At 42.7% G+C, this 24,813-nt stretch overlaps 1 protein-coding gene across 4 annotated transcripts in view; it reads left to right on the top strand.

Annotated features, from left to right (window-relative positions):
• The first annotated feature begins 336 nt into the window (after nt 1-336).
• clcn3 (chloride channel 3) overlaps nt 337-24,813 on the top strand; it is a 64,929-nt gene continuing 40,452 nt past the window's right edge. For 2 of the 4 annotated variants that reach the window (XM_038996121.1, XM_038996125.1), the window contains exons 1-2: nt 337-658; nt 10,442-10,634. In XM_038996121.1, the coding sequence (XP_038852049.1) occupies nt 10,469-10,634 (166 nt within the window). In that variant the 5' untranslated portion in view covers nt 337-658; nt 10,442-10,468. The remainder of the gene's footprint in view (nt 659-10,441; nt 10,635-24,813) is intronic. The other 2 variants (XM_038996123.1, XM_038996126.1) reach the window with 2 other exon arrangements.

Genomic DNA, 24,813 nt, shown 5'->3' with positions numbered 1-24,813 from the left:
ACAGCGGATTGAGTTTACGAATGGACGGTTTATTAAACCAACTTTACACAGGCTACTGTTTGGCCGTAGCCCACGCCAAATAAATGAAAGATAACCCACAAGCCAATCGTGACCTTCTCTTGTGAAGCCCAGACGTAAGAGAGAGAACAAAGGCAAAACCTGGTCTTAACTTCCAATGCTCCATCCCCCTGCCCAACCCCCCTCCACGCCACTCCGCCAACCGCCAGGATGCCCGGCATCAGAACATTCCAGGCATTCCCGTGATTGGCAGATAGCAGGTTGACTGACATGTCGGACCCCGCGAACACAACCACCTACTAGCCTAACACATAACACACAGCTGTCTGTGCGGGTCGCTACATTATTGCCAATCCAATTTCAAGGAGGCAAATTTTGGCTACTTCTAATTTATGTTTTATTGCACGTTATTAAAATAAAAATATATTCTGTCCAGGCTCCTTGCCCCCATTTCACGCTCCTGACGGCTGCGATGGGGTGGGAGATCAAGAAACCGGAAGTAAACGTCATTGACACAGGAATGGGACAGAAAAAAAACATCATGGGGAGAATGTCAAATATATTTTTGTAAAAACTCAACGTTTCTACTCAAGAAAAGGATGATTCATTTTGTGCAGGGTGGAATAGCGGCATCGAAAAGGTATGTGATGTCGCTGGTGTACAACGTTTGATGGTAAAGTTCATATTTTACCCACCAAGGCCACCATAGTATCTATGTACATGTTTTTATCTGAACCCAGGTGCTCATCTCGTCATGCATGCTGGACGGTAGGTGATCATTTTCACCATTATGTTGCACATATTCAGCGTATGGTGCATTTGTAGTGGATCCTGACTGTTCAGTTATGTGTACAACAACAAATCAATTTGTGAAATTCATCATGCCAAATGGTGTAGTTGCATCAAAATCGAATCAGGCCACCCTCAGCCAACTAACGTTAACTGACATTTTAAAAAGGAGCACTCAAGCCCCTGTCAGTCGTAGTTGGCTAACTAGCTACTAGCTTATTAGCTACATTCTAGTAGCTATATTACACTACAAGACATGTATCCTTTATCCACCGTACTTATTTGTGGTTGTAACTAGCTGGCTGCATTTTGTATGTTAAATGTAGGATGGTGTCAGCTGTAACGTTCGTTGTATCATCCAGAAACCCCTAGCTAGCTAGCTACCAACAATGTCATGGCACCATGATACATCAGAAAGGCGCGTGACAGGCAGTGGAAATGTTCCTTTTCATGTTTGTTTAGTGGCACGTCACCCTACACAGTAAAGGGGAGATACATATAGTTTGTATTACATGCAGATTTTATGGCATGAATGTATATGAAAATATTGCATAGTGTGATATTTATTTTCTCTTCAATACATAGTTCTATGTATCACGTGATTATTACCGTATCATAACCATCTGAGTGGCATGTATGAGCTGTGTTATACATAAAATATGTTGTTAGGGTGAATGGGGCGTACATTGGCGTTTTATATGAGCAACAGGAAAGGACCACAGGTCTTACAATTGCTTTGGTTGAAAAGTTGCTTTTTTTAGGGTAAATCAGTGAGTGGTCTAGTTTATGCTCTAATTCATTTTCTCCGTGCAGCTACATATCAAATCACATTGGCTACTGTTGGACTATCCAACCATTTCACCAATGAATCTCTAGACTCACTTATTTGGGATGTTCATTGGAGGGTGGTAGCCTACATTTAGTGATGTATGCAGAGCGACATAGTCAGTGCATTCAACTAATTTAGGTTAGGGGCAATTCCACGATAATGGAATTACTCTAGACTCAGATTTTTCACTTTAAAATGTATGCCAAACAAAAACCATTGATTTCAAAGTTTAACAAACCGTAGAACTCTATTCACAAGGACTACTTTGAACAATTTATACAGAACATTTCACAAAAACACATTTACTGGAAGAACTGTGCAGATTTTGGTAACAGAAGTTTGGTAACAGATTTACAGTAAAATCTCCCTCTGTTTTTACGCAACCACATTTTCCAAAAACTCTTAAATATCCAATCAAAGATGTCTACAGAAAGAATGGGATGTCAGCTATGGCATGATACCTTAAGTGAAAATGTAATCTATTTTGGTTATTGAACTACAGTAAGTGCAGTGGATTTACACCTGGTAACAGAATTACATCATGGGTCCTTGATCAGTCACTACACAGAAATTCATAATTATGGAGAGAAATATAATTATCTTCATGGTGATGTATCCTGAATAGGTAAACAAAGTTAGAAATATGCGATATCCTTATTTTGCATATTTGGGTATTATTCTACACGCTGGCTATTATCCTAATGAACTCCGCCCCCCAAACAAGACCAAATTTGGTTGGTCCGGACTGGATCAAATCTGAACCAATTATAGACGTCTATGTTTCACAAGTTTGGACATCACAGTACAGCACAGTAGAGTTCAGTATAGTACAGTAAAATGCAATACATTATACTGTACTCTCCTCTAGTGTGTTCTACTGTACTAAAATGTACTCTACTGTTTTACTGTACTGTACTATGCTGTCCAAACTTGTGAAACACAGACGTCTATGATTGATTCAGATTTCGTCCGGTCACCAATCTTGGAAGTCTATGGTTGGGCCAAATCAAGGCCGGTATTCACTGCACCAAAAATCAATGTCTGTAGACGTTGAAATCTAGAATGGTCCGAACCAGTCTAAAAAACAACATCAATGAATGTTAAAATCTTGGCATGGGCGGACTGACCAAATTTCAACTACTTTTCAACCTCCATGTATGTCCTGTGTCGGTCGGTGCTCAGTGGGTTTGGACGCTGGTTACAGTAAATGGAAAGAGAGGGGGCTCATGGGTAGCTGTCAATAAGAGCCAGGAGAGGTAACATTAACTGGAGAGAGAGGGAGGCAGAGAGAGGGAGGGGGAGAGAGGGAGGGGGAGAGAGGGAGTTAGGGAGGCAGAGAGAGAGGCAGAGAGGGAGGCAGAGAGACGGCAGAGGGAGGGAGGCAGAGATGGAGACAGGGAGAGAGAGGCAGGCAGAGAGAGAGGCAGAGGGGGGCAGAGGGGGAGGGAGGCAGAGAGGCAGAGAGAGAGGGTGGGAGAGAGAGAGAGAGAGGGTGGCAGAGAGAGCGAGAGAGAGGGGCCGAGAGGGAGAGGCAGAGTCGAGAGAGGCAGTCGAGAGAGAGGCAGAGAGAGAGGTAGAGGCGCAGGCGCAGAGTGAGAGAGGGGCGCAGAGTGAGAGAGGGGCGCAGAGTGAGAGAGAGAGAGGTTGTCCAGATTGTTTTCATACTTTCGCTTTGACCACCATGTGACAGAAAGAAACAGTTATGATCTGAATATAACACGCCAGTGGAAGGGAGGGCAGTAGAAGGTGACCCAACTTTGTGACTCAATTGCAGTAATTCCTTTTGGTGACAGAATTACAAGTTTTAATCACTTAATAATTCAAAAACAAAAATCTTTATCAGTAAATACACTAACTAATTGGTAGGTCTACCTTTACCTGATACTTCTGTGAATTTTCATTTTCCTCCCTCATGAGGGAGAGAATATCAGGCCTCAGGCTAAGACCCAGGAGGCAGACAGTACGAGTCAGAGTTTATTATAGTTCAAGGTATAGGCAAAAGGTAAGTCAAGGCAGGCCAAGGGTCGTAATCCAAATCAGAGTCAGGCAGGTACAGGGTGGCGGGCAGGATCAGGACAGGCAGAATGGTCAGAACTGGTTAGACTTAAGTAAAACTAGAGCACAGGGAACACGCTGGTAGGACTTGACGGGACAAGACAAACTGCCAACAGACCAATAGAAAATGCAGGTATAAATACACATGAGATAATGGGGACAAATGGTAGACACCTGGTGGGGGGTGGAGACAAGCACAAGACAGGTGAAACAGATCAGGGTGTGATTGAGAAATTAGAAAATATATCAAAGATATGTGAGTTTTTGGTAACGGAATTACAAGGCACATGGCAATGTTTCTTAAACTTACAGAAGGCAAATAATTCCTCAAACTAAATATAAGTGTTGATATTAATTGGCAGGGGTCTTTACTTCAACATTATTGTATTTCTAATACCTTTTAAGACTGTTTTCTGGTCGAGGTTTTATAAGATTCCGTTCCCATCTGTTTGACCAGATATCAAAGCCATTACTTATGCCTCATTTTTAAGATGAAAAAAAAATGGTTGAAAAATACATATATGCCTTAATTTCCACAAAATATATACTATTAGCTGTCTCTGCCGAGACTCTTTTTATTATTTAGATGCCGGGCATTTATTCATAGTATTTTAGGGACAATATTAATGTCCATATTCTGTGTTCCATCTGTGATAGTGCTGACCTCTTATTCAAGAATCATAATTTTTTCACCCTCTTACTTCTACAATGTCACAACACAAGTTCCTGCCATTTTTCTTATAAATGGCAATGGTCTGGTATATTTCTCAAGACTTGGCTGACATTTTGTTTTTGCTTGGTCAGCTCTCAAAGTAAGCTCTTCCTGTTTCTTCCGATGTGCTAGCAGGTCTCCTTTTGGGCCTATAGGTCTTTCTGCTTAAGGATAGACACAACGGTCTGAGGACGGTGCTTCACCATGGTCTGACTCCTAAAATGTGCAGCATTAATGCAAGCTTAGAGAGCTTCAAAACAGTTTTTGTTTGAGGTTTTTCACAACTTTCAGTTCAACGTTATTGCATTACTACACCCTAGCAAATTGATTATGACAGTAGGTAGGATTGGGGATCGATGTGGTTGAGGTGTATAAGTGGCGGAGGTAATGTAGAAAGCAACTGTAATTGAAAAAAAAGAGTTGTTTTTGGAGGTGTGACAACCTGTAGTGTTGGCAGTGGTGAGGCTGCCTTACAGGAGGTGTGATCATATCACTGCGGCGGGCAAAACGCTGAGTCATATCCCAGCGACAGTTTCCCCTGGCAACATCTAGGTCCTTGACTACTGAAAGAAGAGGCCCACTCTATCGTCTGCTTTATAAGTTGTGGGGCCAGGACGATACCAGTATTGTGATACTCGTAAGTACCGTGGCAAGGAAACAAAACACAAAGCCGATTTAACTTCTTTAGGAAAACAGCCCTAATGTTGGAAACAAAAATCATTATGTTGTCATCAGAGTCACATTTGTTTATTTCCCAAGCGAAAGCACACAATGTTTTTACATAAAGCAGGTTTTAAAGGACCACAGAGTTTGACCTGCTTCGTGATTTCATTTTTGTAATGGAAAAAATATTGCGATACTGATATTGTCCCGGCTCTAATGAGTTGTGTAACTGTCACTGCCAGGCCTGGCTCGTTTTGGCACCTCAGATAACGCTTTCCTATCATTCAAACACATCTATTCTCATCCATATTCTCAAATGTCAGGGTGAAAATTGATAGGGATCATGTATCCTTCATAGGAGCTGTTTTATAAAGTAATATTCCTCTCAAATTCAGCCTATTTGTATCGTTCCTCATCGAAACCGTAGCCTTGCTTTGCAGTAACTTCATGTATCGGATATCTGTTGCATGTGAGTCTATGACAATGCTTAGCTTATTTAAGTTTGATAATTTCACACTCTTTCGGTCAGTCACGTCAGGCTGGTTCTGAGACTAAATGAACCCACTTTCTCCTCGTCTGTGCTGAAGCCTGATGGTCGTGTAGTTTTATCAAAACGTTCACGGCTTCACCTCAACCTTGTGGAGAAGAAGTGAGAGAACAGAGGAGCAGAGTAGACACTTCTCCAGACTGGGTGGGAACAGACAGTTCAAACTCCTGCAGTGTTATTCTGTAAATGTCAAAGATCTTTCCGTCAAATAGCCTACCATTTCTTTGTACCACAATTCAGGGAATACAACATTCATTGCGATTTTTGTTAAATTTTCACTCGGAATGACCTAGGTCATCTTAAGTTTTTGTCTTCTTGAGAGTTGAAACTCCTGCTGAGCGTGTTCACAGCTTGGTGGGCACTGGGCCTAGCAAGCTCATGACCACAGTAACTGTTGCCAAGATGGAGGTTGAAAAAGGCTCACACTTGTTAACCAAGAACAAGAGCACTCTTGGACTTGTTGGCATTCCTCCTAAAAACAAACAGAATAGAATTTCCTGCTTTAATTGAATACAGCTCAAAGGGATTTCTTTATTCAAGGTGAGAGGGGAAGTTGTTAGGCTAGTGGTCCAGTCCAGTCTGTTGGTCTATGGCATGAAGAGTTAGTTACTGTACGTAAAGCTATGAGACCAGGCTTGTGAAATGTAGGCTCTCTAGTCTCTGGTGCGTTTTCTCCTCCATAGACACCTAGGGATGTGCTGTTTAGGATTGGGGGGGTATGAGAAAAATATGCATGTCTGTCTCACATTGTAGTCGTCAAAGAGTTTATATTTTTGTATTTAACCTTTATTTAACTAGGGAATTTAGTTAAGAACAAATTCTTATTTACAATGACGGCCTACCCCGGCAAAACCCTAAACCGGACGACGTTGGGTCAATTGTGCGCCGCCCTATGGGGCTCCCAATCACGGCCGGTTGTGATACAGCCTGGAATTGAACCAGGGTCTGTAGTGACGCCTCTAGCACTGAGATGCAGTGCCTTAGACGGCTGTGCCACTCGGGAGCCCTGCAAGATTCCTATACTTGAATGGAACATAAGCTGAAGTGACATCAGTGAGACTATCATGTCCTTTTGCTTTCATTGTTGAACGTTGATGAGTGTAAATGAAACGGGAGGAAGCCTAGAAGGGTTTTGACTCTATTTCTTCCTGTCATTATGAGCTCATGACTTGTGGGACTTCCATTTCTCTGTCGAGAGAGGATACTTATACTACACTATCCATGGACTCTGGGAGAATTCATAATCTCCCCATAAGAGTCAGTGACACCACTGCCAGACAGTCGAAAAAGTTATCAGAGCAGTAAATTCAATAGAGGATACGGCTTACAGTCAGTTACTCTAAAGTAAAGGAGTATATCAAACAATATCCCTGTATAATGGGTTCAGGCTCTCTGGCTGTAAGTTGGTGACTCATATATAGATGAAATCATTTGCTGCCTGCCATTTGATTTAGTACTGTTCACTTTAGGATTCATTTAGTTCTCATCATTCTGTGTCTGGATAGTAATGATGATGATGATACACGGTAATATTAAGTTACTCTACGTGATTCTGACATATCATTAGCTCACCCTGCTTCCATTTAATCTCATAGGCCTAGCTTTTTTTTTTTATCACGTAGAAAAAGATCACCTGTTGCTAGGTAAGACCAGAAACCATTGTTAGAAGAATCATTAACCCGCTTATTCAGTCACATTGGCTAGCTAGTAGCTAGCAGGGAGTTTTCTGCCATTGAAATCCTCAGATGGGCCACCTAAGCATTTGCCTACAGTTGAAGTCGGAAGTTTACATACACTTAGGTTGGAGTCATTAAAACTCATTTTTCAACCACTCCACAAATTTCTTGTTAACTAACTATAATTTTGGCAAGTCAGTTAGGACATCTACTTCGTGCATGATACAAGCAATTTTCCCAACAATTGTTTACAGACAGATTATTTAACTTATAACTCACTGTATCACAGTTCCAGTGGATCAGACGTTTACATACACCAAGTTGACTGTGCCTTTAAACAGCTTGGAAAATGATGTCATGGCTTTAGAAGCTTCTGATTGACTCAAATGATGTCAATTAGCCTATTGGAGGTGTACCTGTGGATGTATTTCAAGGCCTACCTTCAAACTCAGTGCCTCTTTGCTTGACATCATGGGAAAATCAAAAGAAATCAGCCAAGACCTCAGAAAACAAATTGTAGACCTCCACAAGTCTGGTTCATCCTTGGGAGCAATTTCCAAACGCCTGAAGGTACTACGTTCATCTGTACAAACAATAGTAAGCAAGTATAAACACCATGGGACCACGCAGCCATTATACCGCTCAGGAAGGAGACGCGTTCTGTCTCCTAGAGATGAACGTACTTTGCTGCGAAAAGTGCAAATCAATCCCAGAACAACAGCAAAGGACCTTGTGAAGATGCTAGAGGAAGCAGGTACAAATGTATCCATATCCACAGTAAAATGAGTCCTATATCGACATAACCTGAAAGGCCGCTCAGCAAGGAAGAAGTCACTGCTCCAAAACCCGCCATAAAAAAGCCAGACTCTGGTTTGCAACTGCACATGGGGACAAAGATCGTACTTTTTGGAGAAATGTCCTCTGGTCTGAGGTAACAAAAATAGAACTGTTTGGCCATAATGACCATCATTATGTTTGGAGGAAAAAGGGGGAGGCTTGCAAGCCGAAGAACACCATCCCAACCGTGAAGCACGGGGGTGGCAGCATCATGTTGTGGGGGTGCTTTGCTGCAGGAGGAACTGGTGCACTTCACAAAATAGATGGCTTCATGAAAAAGGAAAATTATGTGGATATATTGAAGCAACGTCTCAAGACATCAGTCAGGAAGTTAAAGCTTGGTCGCAAATGGGTCTTCCAAATGGACAATGACCCCAAGCATACTTCCAAAGTTGTGGCAAAATGGCTTAAGGACAACGATGTCAAGGTATTGGAGTGGCCATCACAAAGCCCTGACCTCAATCCTATAGAACATTTGTGGGCAGAACTGAAAAAGCGTGTGCGAGCAAGGAGGCTTACAAACCTGACTCAGTTACACCAGCTCTGTCAGGAGGAATGGGCCAAAATTCACCCAACTTATTGTGGGAATCTTGTGGAAGGCTACCTGAAACGTTTGACCCAAGTTAAACAATTTAATGGCAATGCTACCAAATACTAATTCAGTGTATGTAAACTTCTGACCCACTGGGAATGTGATGAAATAAATAAAAGCTGAAATAAATAATTCTCTCTACTATTATTCTGACATTTCACATTCTTGAAATAAAGTGGTGTTCATAACTGACATAAAACAGGTCATTTTTACGAGGATTAAATGTCAGGAATTGTGAAAAACTGAGTTTAAATGTATTTGGCTAAGGTGTATATAAACTTCCGAAAATACATTTTCTGGATGAAGATACACTTTCAGTGTTAACTTTAAACTATTAAAACCAAATATAAACTATGTAGAAAAGATAATGGACCTATATATTTTCAAATAATATAATCTTTGAGAATTAACAATCACCAAAATAAAGCTGTCAAGGTGAATTGAAAATTCCAAATGCAGTGAATTTAGCAGTATAGATTTTGTTATTATGTTTGAGCAAAAGAACACAGCATTAGCAATGGCAAAATGCATAGAATTGCAAGAGATTGGCTTTAAAACGGCTACATGTTTACTCAGCTGCATGGCAAAATGTGTAGAATTACAGGAATTTTACTTTAAAACTGCAAGAAAATATCTCTGGTCCATGGAAAAATGTGTAGAATTGCAGGAAATTGGCTTAAAAATGCAAAAAATGTGTCTACACCACCAAATTGGGGGCCTCTAAATTTCAGCCGTGCCCCCCCTGCCACGCCCACCACCTAAGCCCCTTTTTGATCCAGAGAAAGCCCTGAGCTAGCCCATCTTTTATGATCTAGCAAAGGTTTTGGTGTATCCCCCTTCCTCTATGGTTCTGGACTAGGTTTTGTTTGCCCCTGCTTCCACCAGGGGGGAAATAGTGAGGTTAGTGTGCTCTACTATTTTGTTCTAAATCAGCATCACTCTGTTCATCCTAATCCCCAAACTAAAAATAGACATAAACACTACTGGCTGGTTCTTCCCACACATAAATGGTTTGTATTTGTGTAATTTCCTAAAACGGATGTAGTAAAAATGTCCCATATTCCTGATGGACTGGAGAGGTAAACAAAACGATTTCCAATAGGAATCAAAATCTCCTCCTGAGTGGGCACCAAACAGTCCAATTCCAAATTCAGACAGAGGTGTTGTGCAGGGTACAGGCTTATGATTCCAATCTAGCACACACTCAGACAACCAGACAGACAGAGGTATTGATTCACATTTTTCACAGCATGGGCCTGAGGATGTTCACCACCGGGGTCCTCCATCATCACAGTCCTCCATGCTGACAGAAGGGACACAGCTGATGAGTTTACTGCTACTTCTCTGTCACCTCCGTCTTCCTCTTTAGTGAAGTGTCTGGGTCTGACATCTCACACTCATCATGTGTCCTAATGACCCTCCTCCTTCCTTCCCTATCCCTTCTTCCGCCCTTCTTTCCATCCTCCATCACCAACCAGAAACGACCCTGCCGCAAGGCTGGTAACGAGGTTCGGGAATCTGAAACGGAAACCTTACCCACAATTAATTCCGCCTTCTGGTTACAGCCAGGCTGGGCTGTGGACTTTCCTGTCTGCCTGAGTGTATGTGGCTGTGTGTGTTTTCCAGCAGCTAAAGTTCAACAGGGGCTACCACAGAAACAGCTACAACAGCATCTCCAGTGCCCAGCCCTGTGATCTGAGAGTGTGTTTGTGTTCCCACGCAGGGCACTGCCTGCGTAGCACGTAGCTAAATGGAGTCGGAGCAGCTCTTCAACAGGAAGGGCTACTACAGGAACAGCTACAACAGCATTGCCAGTGCCAGCAGCGACGAGGAGCTACTGGATGGCGCCGGAGTCGTCATGGACTTCCACACCTCCGAGGACGACAACCTTCTGGACGGAGACGCCACCTCCCCAGGTAGGCCCACTGCTAATTGCTGCCGACTACGCCATCAGACACCCACTATCACCCCCCGTAGTGCTGGCCTGTTGACCCCAGGGGAGAGAGGCTCTGGCTGGGCTATTTTGGTCAGATGAAGAGGGTCTGTTCCAGGCCGGAAGCTGTGGGTCTATCCATGAATGGATGTTGTGAGCGGTGTTATTGTGAGCTTCCTATCCTGGCCTCCTTGCCAAATTTGCTGCATTGCTGATCCACCCACTCAATGCTGCCTCAGCCACTTTGCCCCCTTGCTACCCTGTGATTTGCAGTGTTACCCCTGCTTTTGTGAGCCCTGCTGTTGATGCTCCCTGCTGCTTTCTGCCCCCGACACGTACCCATCATCCCTCCATCTATCCATGACACCCCATCCCAAACCACACCCTCAATCAGATGTCACCTGCCTGCCACCTCTTGACTTCAGTTCCGCTACCATTCATACCTGTCACCTCCATCCATAACCGTGATTGGTCGGGTTACCCTCCCGGCTGGCTGCCACCATCTTGTTTTTGTGTTTGTTTTGTGCTTGCAGCCTCATTCATACTAGCCCGGTCCCAGATCAACCAGCATGTTTTTGTATGACAACAGCCATAGGAGCTGGCAAATACAGCACAAAGAAACAGATCTGGGACCAGACTATGTCCATTCCTGTAACCTTGTTTTGTTTTCTTATTTTCCCTGCAATCGCCATCCATGTACCTCATTCACTTCTCCATTCATGGTGCTTCAGTTCCTGTTTAGTTTGTGGTCGTGACTCGTGGCTTTACTCCTTGCAGGTTTTGTGGTTGTGCTGCTTTTGACCTTTGCTGCTCTTCTAGGTGTGGCTTGTACCATGCGGCTTTGTGATTGGACACTTGAACTGCACACGTTGTGCTTTGTGGGTGTGGATTTGACTATTTACTGCTTTTTTAGTTGTGTATTGTAATATGCAGCTTTGTGATTGAACCCGTGCTTTGTAGGTGTGGCTGATATTCCACTCATCACTATGATGTAGACATAAAGGCATCCTTCACATTGTTCCTGTGCCAACTGATGCTCCCTGTCTTTCAGTCCTGTACCAATCACCTGTTCCTTTCACACACCCCCCCTGCTTCCCTGGCCCAGTGTACGCTGCTCTGTAATAGCAGGTGTCTCGTGTCTACACCTGCCACATCCTGCTTGTTTCCTGTTGCTGCCTGCTGGCCTGATGCTTGTGCTGCTGATTCATGTCTTGTAACCATAGTTACGCTGGCTTCTGCAGGCTCCTCTAGCTTGGCCTTCTTGTAGCTGATCAAAAGAGAAACAGCTCCATCATAACTGATATGGTGTTTAATATGGCTAGTCGCTGTTGGCTGCAGCAACTGTGAATAGTAATTAGGGAAGCTTGCAGTATCTGGAGGTCTTTTGAAATGCTACTTAATCGGAACCTACTTAATACATTTATTTGTGTGTGTGGCAGAAACTCGCTCATGCTGAGGAAGAACTTCGTGCTTAACTCTTTGACACTTTTAAGTGAGTTTGAACTTATGTTTGTACGTGCATTGGTGTAAGAGAAGATTTACAAACGGATTGCCAGTACTAAAGTACATTTGTCAAACCATGGATGTAAGCAGCGCCCAAGGAAAGCCAAATAGAGAGAGCCTTTTGTCTGATTGAGTCTGATGGGACATAATAATATTCTAAAGTAGAGTTGTTCTTTTTCATTACCAGAGCTTTAAGTTGTGCTTAAGAGTGCCAAGAGAGTTCTTGACATTTTTACTCTCTGCTGCACAATCCTCTCCTTATCCTCCTCGTCTCTGGAGTTGTATACAAGCACAGAGCTCCTCGTGTGTGTGTGTGTGTGTGTGTGTGTGTGTGTGTGTGTGTGTGTGTGTGTGTGTGTGTGTGTGTGTGTGTGTGTGTGTGTGTGTGTGTGTGTGTGTGTGTGTGTGTGTGTGTGTGTGTGTGTGTGTGTGTGTGTGCGCCCCTGTGAATGCAGTACTATGAGTTGCTGAGTACAGGGCAAATTGTCTCCTATTAGGCTCATCTACTTTAAGGATTTTTTTCATTGGCAAGATTAGCAAATTTAGGCATGACATGCCAGCAACAAGCGCTGACACTACACAGCCAAGTATAACTGATCAAATTATGAAAGACAAGCATTGTAATTTTGGTTTCCATAAAGTGAGAGTGGAAGAGGTGAACAAATTATTGTTGTCTATTAACAATGGTCTGCCACCGTGGTCTGCCAACTTGGATGGAAAATTACTGAGGAGAATAGCAGACGATATTGCCACTCCTATTTGCCATATCTTCAATCTAAGCCTACTAGAAAGTGTGTTCCCCCAGGCTTGGAGGGAAGCAAAAGTAATTCCGCTACCCAAGAATAGTAAAGCCCCCTTTACTGGCTCAAATAGCCGACCAATCAGCTTGTTACCAACCCTTAGTGAACTTTTGGAAAAAATGGTGTTTGACCAGATACAATGCTATTTTACTGTAAACAAATTGACAACAGACTTTCAGCACGCTTATGGAAGGACATTTAACAAGCACGGCACTTACACAAATGACTGATTGGTTGATAGAAATTGATGATAAAAGATTGTGGGAGCTGTTTTGTTTGACTTCAGTGCGGCTTTTGAAATGATCGATCATAGTCTGCTGATGGATAATCATATGTGTTATGGCTTTACACCCCCTGCTATATTGTGGATAAAGAGTTACCTGTATAACAGAACACAGATGGTTTTCTTTAATGGAAGCCTCTCCACCATAATCCAGGTATAATCAGGAATTCCCCAGGGCAGCTGTCAAGGCCCCTTAATTTTTTCAATCTTTACTAATGACATGCCACTAGCCTTGAGTAAAAACAGTGTGTCTATGTATGAGGATGACTCAAAACTATAAACGTCAGCTACTACAGTGAGTGAAATCACTGCAACACTTAAAATAGAGCTGCAATTAGTTTCAGAATGAGTGTCTCGGAATAAGTTCGTCCTAAATATTTAAAAAACTAAATGCATTATATTTGGGACAAATCATTCACTAAACCCAGAACCTCAACTAAATCTTGTAATAAATCATGAGTAAATTGAGGTGACTAAACTGCTTGGATTAACACTTGATTGTAAACTGTCATGGTGAAAACATGTTGATACAACAGTAGCTAAGATGGAGAGAAAATGCGCTACTCTGCCTTTTTAACAACCCTATCAACAACGCAGGTCCTACAGGTTCTTGTTTTGTCGCACCTGGACTTCAGTCGTGTGGTCGGGTGCCACAGAGGGACACCTGACCACACAATTGGCTCAGAACAGTGCAGCACGGCTGGCCCTTAAATGTACACAGAGATCTAACATTAATAATATGCATGTAAATCTGGCTCAACGTGGAGGAGCGATTGACTTCATCACTACTTGTTTTTGTAAGAAGTGTTGACATGCCACCGAAGGTCTCTTCACAATCCCCAAGTCAAGAACAGACTATGGGAGGTGCGCGGTACTACATAGAGACATGGTTACATGGAAGTCTATTCCACATTAGGTAACTGATGCAAGCAGTAGAATCAGACAAAAATACACCTTATGGAACAGCGGGGACTGTGAAGAGACACACACACAGGTACAGACCCACATACACATAAGACATGCACTCTACTCACACGTACACATTTTGTATTGTAGATATGTGAGAATAGAGTAGTGGCCTGAGGTAACACACTTGTGTTGTGTAAAGTGTTATGAAAATGTAATGTCATGTAATATTTTTAATTGTATATAACTGCCTTATTGTTGCTGGACCCCAGGAAGAGTAGCTGTTGCAAAGGCAGCAGCTAATGGTGAGCCTTAATAAATACAAAGGCAAATATGTCTTGAGCTCAACTTCAGAAGTCAATGAAGATGTGTAAACATAGAGTGGACAGGCACTACTGCCAATACTGTACTAACACGCTATTATAGTATAATAATAATAATAATAATAATAGTGGGACAATAACAGTGTCTTGAGTACAGAAGCCAAGACGGCCCACTTCAGGGCATGGTCCCATGACTAGCGTTCTTTACCACCCTGTGAATATTGGTATGTAGCCTCGCCTCTGTAGCCTGCCTGAGCGCCAGTCTGTTTCTGCTTATTTAATTAGCTGACTTGTTGACGTATTTCCGAGTAAGGCAATGAACGGATGTACAGTTGAAGTCGGAAGTTTACATACACCTTAGCCAAATACATTTAAACTCTGTTTAATCCTAGTAAAAATTCCCGGTCAGTTATGATCACCACTTTATTTTAAGAATGTGAAATGTCAGATTAATAGTAGAGAGAATGATTTATTTCAGCTTTTATTTCTTTCATCACATTCCCAGTGGGTCAGAAGTTTAAATACACTCAATTAGTATTTGGTAGCATTGTCTTTAAATTGTTTAACTTGGGTCAAACATTTCAGGTAGCCTTCCACAAGCTTCCCACAATAAGTTGGGTGAATTTTGGCCCATTCCTCCTGACAGAGCTGGTGTAACTGAGTCAGGTTTGTAAGCCTCCTTGCTCGCACACACTTTTTCAGTTCTGCCCACAAATGTTCTATAGGATTGAGGTCAGGGCTTTGTGATGGCCACTCCAATACCTTGACTTTGTTGTCCTTAAGCCACATAATTTTCCTTCCTCATAAAGCCATCTATTTTGTGAAGTGCACCAGTCCCTCCTGCAGCAAAGCACCCCCACAACATGATGCTGCCACCCCCGTGCTTCACAGTTGGGATGGTGTTCTTCGGCTTGCAAGCCTCCCCCTTTTTCCTCCAAACATAACGATGGTTATTATGGCCAAACAGTTCTATTTTTGTTTCATCAAACCAGAGGACATTTCTCCAAAAAGTACGATCTTTGTCCCCATGTGCAGTTGCAAACCGTAGTCTGGCTTTTTTATGGCGGTTTTGGAGCAGTGGCTTCTTCCTTGCTGAGCGGCCTTTCAGGTTACAGTGGGGCAAAAAAGTATTTAGTCAGCCACCAATTGTGCAAGTTCTCCCACTTAAAAAGATGAGAGAGGCCTGTAATTTTCATCATAGGTACACTTCAACTGTGACAGACAAAATGAGAAAAAAAATCCAGAAAATCACATTGTAGGATTTTTAATGAATTTATTTGCAAATTATGGTGGAAAATAAGTATTTGGTCACCTACAAACAAGCAAGATTTCTGGCTCTCACAGACCTGTAACTTCTTCTTTAAGAGGCTCCTCTGTCCTCCACTCGTTACCTGTATTAATGGCACCTGTTTGAACTTGTTATCAGTATAAAAGACACCTGTCCACAACCTCAAACAGTCACACTCCAAACTCCACTATGGCCAAGACCAAAGAGCTGTCAAAGGACCCCAGAAACAAAATTGTAGACCTGCACCAGGCTGGGAAGACTGAATCTGCAATAGGTAAGCAGCTTGGTTTGAAGAAATCAACTGTGGGAGCAATTATTAGGAAATGGAAGACATACAAGACCACTGATAATCTCCCTCGATCTGGGGCTCCATGCAAGATCTCACCCCGTGGGGTCAAAATGATCACAAGAACGGTGAGCAAAAATCCCAGAACCACACGGGAGGACCTAGTGAATGACCTGCAGAGAGCTGGGACCAAAGTAACAAAGCCTACCATCAGTAACACACTACGCTGCCAGGGACTCAAATCCTGTAGTGCCAGACGTGTCCCCCTGCTTAAGCCAGTACATGTCCAGGCCCATCTGAAGTTTGCTAGAGAGCATTTGGATGATCCAGAAGAAGATTGGGAGAATGTCATATGGTCAGATGAAACCAAAATAGAACTTTTTGGTAAAAACTCAACTCGTCGTGTTTGGAGGACAAAGAATGCTGAGTTGCATCCAAAGAACACCATACCTACTGTGAAGCATGGGGGTGGAAACATCATGCTTTGGGGCTGTTTTTCTGCAAAGGGACCAGGACGACTGATCCGTGTAAAGGAAAGAATGAATAGGGCCATGTATCGTGAGATTTTGAGTGAAAACCTCCTTCCATCAGCAAGGGCATTGAAGATGAAATGTGGCTGGTTCTTTCAGCATGACAATGATCCCAAACACACCGCCCGGGCAACGAAGGAGTGGCTTCGTAAGAAGCATTTCAAGGTCCTGGAGTGGCCTAGCCAGTCTCCAGATCTCAACCCCATAGAAAATCTTTGGAGGGAGTTGAAAGTCCGTGTTGCCCAGCAACAGCCCCAAAACATCACTGCTCTAGAGGAGATCTGCATGGAGGAATGGGCCAAAATACCAGCAACAGTGTGTGAAAACCTTGTGAAGACTTACAGAAAACGTTTGACCTCTGTCATTGCCAACAAAGGGTATATAACAAAGTATTAAGATAAACTTTTGTTATTGACCAAATACTTATTTTCCACCATAATTTGCAAATAAATTCATTAAAAATCCTACAATGTGATTTTCTGGATTTTTTTTCTCATTTTGTCTGTCATAGTTGAAGTGTACCTATGATGAAAATTACAGGCCTCTCTCATCTTTTTAAGTGGGAGAACTTGCACAATTGGTGGCTGACTAAATACTTTTTTGCCCCACTGTATGTTGATATAGGACTCATTTTACTATGGATATAGATACATTTGTACCCGTTTCCTCCAGCATCTTCACAAGGTCCTTTGCTGTTGTTCTGGGATTGATTTGCACTTTTCGCACCAAAGTACGTTCATCTCTAGGAGACAGAACGCGTCTCCTTCCTGAGCGGTATGACGGCTGTGTGATCCCATGGTGTTTATACTTGCTTACTATTCTTTATACAGATGAACGTGGTACCTTCAGGCATTTTGAAATTGCTCCCAAGGATGAACCAGACTTGTGGAGGTCTACACATTTTTTCCTGAGGTCTTGGCTGATTTCTTTTGATTTTCCCATGATGTCAAGCAAAGAGGCACTGAGTTTGAAGGTAGGCCTTGAAATACATCCACAGGTACACCTCCAATTGACTCAAATGATGTCAATTAGCCTATCAGAAGCTTCTAAAGCCATGACATAATTTTCAGGAATTTTCCAAGCTGTTTAAAGGCACAGTCAACTTGGTGTATGTAAACGTCTGATCCACTGGAATTGTGATACAGTGAGTTATAAGTGAAATAATCTGTCTGTAAACAATTTTTGGAAAAAGTTGCTTGCGTCATGCACAAAGTAGATGTCCTAACCGACTTGCCAAAACTATAGTTTGTTAACAAGAAATTTGTGGAGTGGTTGAAAAACGAGTTTTAATGACTCCAACAATAGTGTACGTAAACTTCCGACTTCAACTGTAGCTGTTGAATGCGGATACGGCTGGTAAACCAGGTGAGTGAATCTAAATATTGTGTCATGTAGGCCTAGTGTAAAAGGCTCATAATGTCCTCATGCTGCATTGATTAAGCCTTAGGGCAGGTGTAGAGTACATTTGTTCTTGCCAGGAGTCCTTACACCAAGCAATATGTATCTAGGAATGTTAAGGTTGAAATTCTGCACCATGCTCTGTGCTCTTACCTATCATAACTTTACTTTGGAATATGTTGTTTAGTGTAAGTGCTGTGTGTCCTACACTTAAGGAGACCAGACAGAGGCAGAGCAGACCCGACATATTAATAATTAATGACCCAGTGAAGGCTAGCTGTATAGTAGCGCTCCAGTGAGGGTGACCAGGCTTTGTTCAGTAGGACACACAGAGAAGTGGGCCATTGTGTGCGTGTGTGTGTGCGTTTTGGCTGGTATTGGGTTACACACAAGGTCACTCTCAGTAATCTCTGTTCAATCAGTGGCCTCTAAGGTTGGGCGGTATCCAGATTTTCATATCGTCATACTGTCTTTCTCTCATCCTGGAATTTACGGTATTACTGGTATTACTGTTTTTTTTGCACTAAAAATGCTAAAAAAAAAACTTTGGGTGTCTACCAAAATGCTAACAAAATTCACACAAGTCCTAGCGGATTTTTATAGAAGCTGCTAGCTAAATATGCTAACGAGCACAAACGAAAATAAACTAATTGCAAAGACATGAAAACCCGTCACAAGTTATACATAGAGTGCCTTCATAAAGTTGTCTCACACCTAGACTTTTTCCACTTTTTGTTGTGTTACAGCCTTAATTTAAAATGTATTAAGTTTAGATTTTTTTGTCACTGGCCTACACACAATACCCCAAAATGTCAATGTGTAATTATGTTTTTAGAAATGTTTAGTATTTAATTAAAAATTAAAAGCTGAAATGTCTTGAGTCAAGTATTCAATCACTTTGCCTAAATAAGTTCAGGAGTAAAAATGTGCTTAACAAGTCACATAATTATCAGGTATCAAGGTAAGACCCAGATGCAGACCGTGTCGAAGTAACAATGTTTATTACAGCAACGGCACAGGACGGCAGGCAGGCTCAGGCAAAGGTTGGTAATCGGGGGGGGGGGGGGGGCAAAGGTACAGGACGGCAGGCATGCAGAGTGGTCAGGCGGATGGGTACAGGGTCAGGACAGGCAAGGGTCAAAAACCAGGAGGACGAGATAAGAGAGACTGGTGAAGAAAACCAGTCAGTATATGGTTTGACCATCATTTGCCTCATGTAGCGCGACACAGTTCCTTTGCATAGAGTTGTTCAGGCTGTTGATTGAGGCCTGTGGAATGTTGTCCACACTCCTCTTCAATGGCTGTTTCGAAGATGCTGGATATTTGCGGGAACTGGAACGCGCTGTCGTACACATCAATCCAGAGCATCCCAAACATGCTCAATTGGTGACATGTCTGGTGAGTATTCAGGCCATGGAAGAACTGGGACATTTTCAGCTTCCAGGAATTGTGTAAAGATTCTTGCGACATGGGGCCTTGCATTATCATGCTGAAACATGAGGCGATGGCGGTGGATGAATGGCACGACAATGGGCCTCAGGATCTCGTCACGGTATCTCTGTGCATTGAAATTGCCATGGATAAAATACAATTGTGTTAGTTGTCCGTAGCTTATGCCTGCCCATACTATAACCCCACCGCCATCTTGGGGCACTCTGTTCACAACGTTGATATCAGTAAACTGTTTGCCCACACAATGCCATATGCCAGGTACAGTTGAAACCATGATTCATCCGTGAAGAGCACACTTCTTCAGCATGCCAGTGGCCATCAAAGGTTCACATTTGCCTACTGAAAACTGTTACGACTCCAAACTGCAGTCAGGTCAAGACCCTAGTGAGGATGACGAGCACGCAGATGAGCTTCCCTAAGACGTTTTCTGACAGTTTGTGCAGAAATTATTTGGTTGTGCAAACCCACAGTTTCATCAGCTGACTGGTTGACTGGTCTCAGACGATCCAGCAGGTGAAGAAGCCAGATATTGAGGTCCTGTGCTGGTGTGGTTACACATGGTCTGCGGTTGTGAGGCCGGTTGGACGTACTGCCAAATTCTTTTTAAAAAACGCTGGAGGCGGCTTATGATAGAGAAATTAACATTTCAATTCTCTGATAACAACTCTGGTGGGCATTCCTGCAGTCAGCATGCCAATTGCACGCTCCCTCAAAACTTGAGACTTCTGTGGCATTGTGTTGTGTGACAAAACTGTACATTTTAGAGTGGCCTTTTATTGTCCTCAGCACAAGGTGCACCTGTGTAAGGATAATGCTGTTTAATCAACTTCTTGATATGCCACACCTGTCAGGTAGATGGATTGTCTTGGCAAAAGAGAAAGGCTCACTAACAGAGATGTAAACAAATTTGTGCACAACATTTTCGAGAAATAAGCTTTTTGCGAGTATGGAACATTTCTGGGCTCTTTTATTTCAGCTAATGATACATGGGACCAACACTTTACATGTTGCATTTATATTTTATGTTCAGTATAATTAGTGACCTTAATTCATCAATCAAGTACAAGGGAGGAGTGAAAACCCACAGACACTCAGTCTTCCATGGAATGAGTTTGAGACCTGTGTATTGGAGACTTAACCAGAAAGACTCACAACTGTAATTGCTGCCAAAGGTGATTCTAACATGTATTTACTCAGGGGTGTGAATACTTACACTGTATGTAAATGAGATATTTCTGTATTACATTTTCAATAAATTAGCAAACAATTCTAAAAACATGTTTGCACTTTGTCATTATGGGGTATTTTGTGTAGATGGGTGAAAGAAAAACATCTATTGAATCCATTTTTGAATTCAGGCTGTAACACAACAAAATGTGGAATAAGTGAAGGGGTAACAGGGCTGGTCCTTGCCTTTCTGCTGCTTTAGGCAATCTCAAAAAGCGGCACCCACAGTGAAACTAGAATAGTCCCAGTAAGCAAAAGGATGTTGAAAAGATGTCTAAAATACTTATTTTTCAGACGTTGATGTTAGGTTAAATTTAAGTTCTGATTGAATGGTAAAAATATCTATTTTCCGTACGTATTTTCCAGGACGGCATGAAAGGCATGAAAGACGTTGAAAAATACATATTTTACGGACGTTGAAATCAGATTCATTTTCGGTAATGAATGACAGTTGAAAATACTTATTTTCCAGACGTTGAAATTATGTATTTTCCGGACGTCGAAATCAGGTTTCATTTTTGGTTTTGAATGAAAGTTGAAAATACGTAATTTATATTTGACTATGTTTGGCTGGTCTAGACCTGACCAAATCTGAACCAAACATAGAAGTCTATGATAGGTTCAGATTTGGACCAGACCGGACCAAAAATCTATGTCCGTGGGTGTTGAAATCAAAGCAAACAGGTTCAGATTTGGTTCGTACCAGACCAAAATCCAATGTCAGTGGATGTGGAATTCAATACCGGTCTGGACTGAACAAAAAAAGACGTCCAAAAGGTGTCAGCGTCGGTCCTGCTTCCTGAGGTATATCATATTGCCTGAAATTGTATTTTTATTTTTTATCCCATTTTCTCCCCAATTTTCGTGGTATCCAATCGCTAGTAATTACTATCTTGTCTCATCGCTACAACTCCCGTACGGGCTCGGGAGAGACGAAGGGCGAAAGCCATGCGTCCTCCGAAGCACAACCCAACCAAGCCGCACTGCTTCTTAACACAGCGCGCCTCCAACCCGGAAGCCAGCCGCACCAATGTGTCGGAGGAAACACCGTGTACCTGGCCCCCTTGGTTAGCGCGCACTGCGCCCGGCCCGCCACAGGAGTCGCTGGAGCGCGATGAGACAAGGATATCCCTACCGGCCAAACCCTCCCTAACCCGGACGACGCTATGCCAATTGTGCGTCGCCCCACGGACCTCCCGGTCGCGGCCGGCTGCGACAGAGCCTGGGCGCGAACCCAGAGACTCTAGACCACTGCGCCACCCGGGAGGCCCCCAGAAATTGTATTTTATGAATGCCCAACTGTGGTAAGCCTACCATTTGTAAAACACCAAATAAAGCCGTCTGGATAGGACTATAAAAAGACGTCGGCTCATGCTTACTGGGGTTTAGCCTACCATGTCAACCAGCAATGGAAATTTATGAATGCCCATCCATGTGGTAGGCCCATCGTTTTTAAAACAGGCGGTTGCATTGGCTTTGTGACGAATCAGTTTTGCTATTTAAGCCCTGAATTTCAGCTGCTCAACTTTTTAGGAGTTATCATGAGCCTATTTGCATTGTGTTTACACAGCAGGAAATGCAGAAGTATTTTTGTTGTTGCTATTGTAACGACCCTGGGTTTATAAGCGCGGAAATCGACTCTGCCGCTTGAGCATGCTTTTGCGGCACAGTCGATAGCGCGCCGGACCTCGGGCTAGGAGGTCGAGGGTTCGAGACCTGCTCCCTGCCTGTTTCATTACACTATGATCAGCTTGAAATCGCTGATCATGAAAATGGGGTGAAACTCCTGGACAACAGTTGTTATAGTCCATTCCAAATTGTCCATTTTACGTTGACGTGATCTGTTTATGGAATATGTTGTAAACGTGACAGCGCATTTTTTTTTTTTGATTGGGCTTCATTTAGTTAGGCTATTTGATCGGAGAAACCTGCATGATGTAAAAAGTGTCTGTCTCAATACATTGTCATACATTTTATCTCCAGCCTGTAGGCTACAGTAAAGGCAACATGCTATTTTTACTATATCCTGTATCTGCTACAGGATTTATGTTAGATAATTTTTTGGACGGAATGTTGGTGGATCGCTGCAGCCGTGCGTCTGCAACAGCACCCTGGAGAGGAGCTCTGGAAATGGACAAGAAAAATGTTTTGCGCCCCTGCCTTTGACAAAGTGGGCACAGGGCGGCATCAGCGCTCACCTAAAAAGCCCATATGCCACTTGTTGAGAGAAATTGTCACTGTTTTTGGGCAGAATTATGTGAGCTTTTATATGTTGTTGGAGGTATGTCTTGGTCAGTTTAGCGTAGAAAATGCCGCCCTTGTCAATTTGCCGACATATGCGGCCGCCTAACGGTCTGTGTACACTAGCAGGCTGTAAATTCCCTCGTGCATCTTCGGCCGCCCAGAGTGGCACCCATGTGGCGGTGCTGGCAGCATATAGCAGCAGTTCGGTTGTGCATCAATAATTCAGTACAGTCCATCAAGAATTCAGCATTTTGTATAAGGTCTGGTTATTAAATGGGTAAATAGTTTAATCCATTCTACATTTCATTTATTTATTCACAGATAAATAGTAATATGCTCTTAACCGCTCTGGTGACAAACTTTGCTGCCCTGTTTCCAATCGTCAACATGGCTGGGAGAACCTATTGAAGTAAGTAAATACATTTTCAAAAGTGAAAATAATGACGTATTCTTAGCTAACTAGCTACAGTGGAGGCTAACTCAGATGAGCTGCTAACGTAGCTAGCTAGCTATCTAGACAACTTTACATACTGTACAGCTAGTTAGCTAAGTTAATTAAATATCACCAGATACCTAACTTCATATTAGCTAGCTATTGTGATGTATTTATCATTGTAAAAAACAAACTTCAAATGCATTTGTAGGAAGCTAGCTATGGATAGCAGCTCCAACTGAATAGGGCAGGTACTTTTGTGTAGTTCCAGTCCCTAGAAAGAAGTGAGGACAGAGATGATAATAGTACCATAATATTCAGTGCTGTCTAATTGGAGTATAAGGAAGTCTGTTTTTTGTGATGTTTTCTGACCTCAGCTACAGAGAGCTATGAACGCCTGTTGTATGCAGATGAAGAGGTCCCAATGAAGAGCGGTGGTTCTCAGTCCTGGTCCTGGGGACTCAAAGTGGTGCACATTTTTGTTTTTGCCTTAGCACTACACAGCTGATTCAAATGATCAACTCATCATCAAGCTTCAAACAGTATTTAAGTATTCATTTTTGATGCCATCCTTGATATGATCCTTCTGTTGTCACATTCTACACATGCATTTATCCAATGTTATCATGATTTGTTATAAGAGATATTATACTTTCAGTAATCCACAATGACCTGGTGATGTAAAAGTCTAATAATGACATTATCTTCCATATTCCTACAGATACCTTGCAACTGGAGATTCCTCCAAAACGATTCCCTACAGTTACCGTGTCGGGCACTGCACGATTGGGTGGCCAAGGCCACCTGGGACTGCCTCGTGGGGAAATTCAGGTGTGTGTGAAGGCTACCTGTGTCCTGCATAACTTCATGAGGATGGACACAAGGACCAGGAGGGGACCTGCAGCTTGCCGCCGTGTGCCAGAGGAGAGGTCTGCTGCTTTGCAGGATGTTGCAAGGATGGGGGCCAACAATGCAGCACTGGAGGCAATCCGTGTGGGAAGGCCTTTACCTCCTACTTCCCTGGCAACACCATATACCACACTATGCACAACCAAAGGCTCTTTTAAGAGCCACCCACCTTGCAATAAGAGTATTGTTCCATTTACTTAGGTATGTCAACTGCAGTTATGATTTATACTTCTTAGGTGAGGGTGCCGTTCAGGTAAAATAAAAAAAATAAAAAATGTTTACCTTATTTACCGGTGCTGTTCAGGTAAGGGTGATGTCTGTACATAAACAAAACAGGCTCTTTTAAGAGTCACCCATATTGAAAAAAATGTGAACAGTAAGACACCCTACAACCCACACCTACACAGTTGTGTATCAATCTGATTGATGGATTGTATTGTGCAGTAAGCAGGCTCAGGTGTATAACTGGCTCCTTCCACCTTCAAAGAATAGGCAAGAGGACCAACCATGGAGAATAGTAAGACACACCATTATTTATATTTAAGTAACTACGCTATATCGTTTGTCCTCGTGTGTCTGC

The sequence above is a fragment of the Salvelinus namaycush genome, chromosome 6 (genome assembly GCF_016432855.1).
Source record: "Salvelinus namaycush isolate Seneca chromosome 6, SaNama_1.0, whole genome shotgun sequence".
NCBI lineage: Eukaryota > Metazoa > Chordata > Actinopteri > Salmoniformes > Salmonidae > Salvelinus > Salvelinus namaycush.
This window is presented reverse-complemented; position numbering and strand designations above follow the sequence as displayed.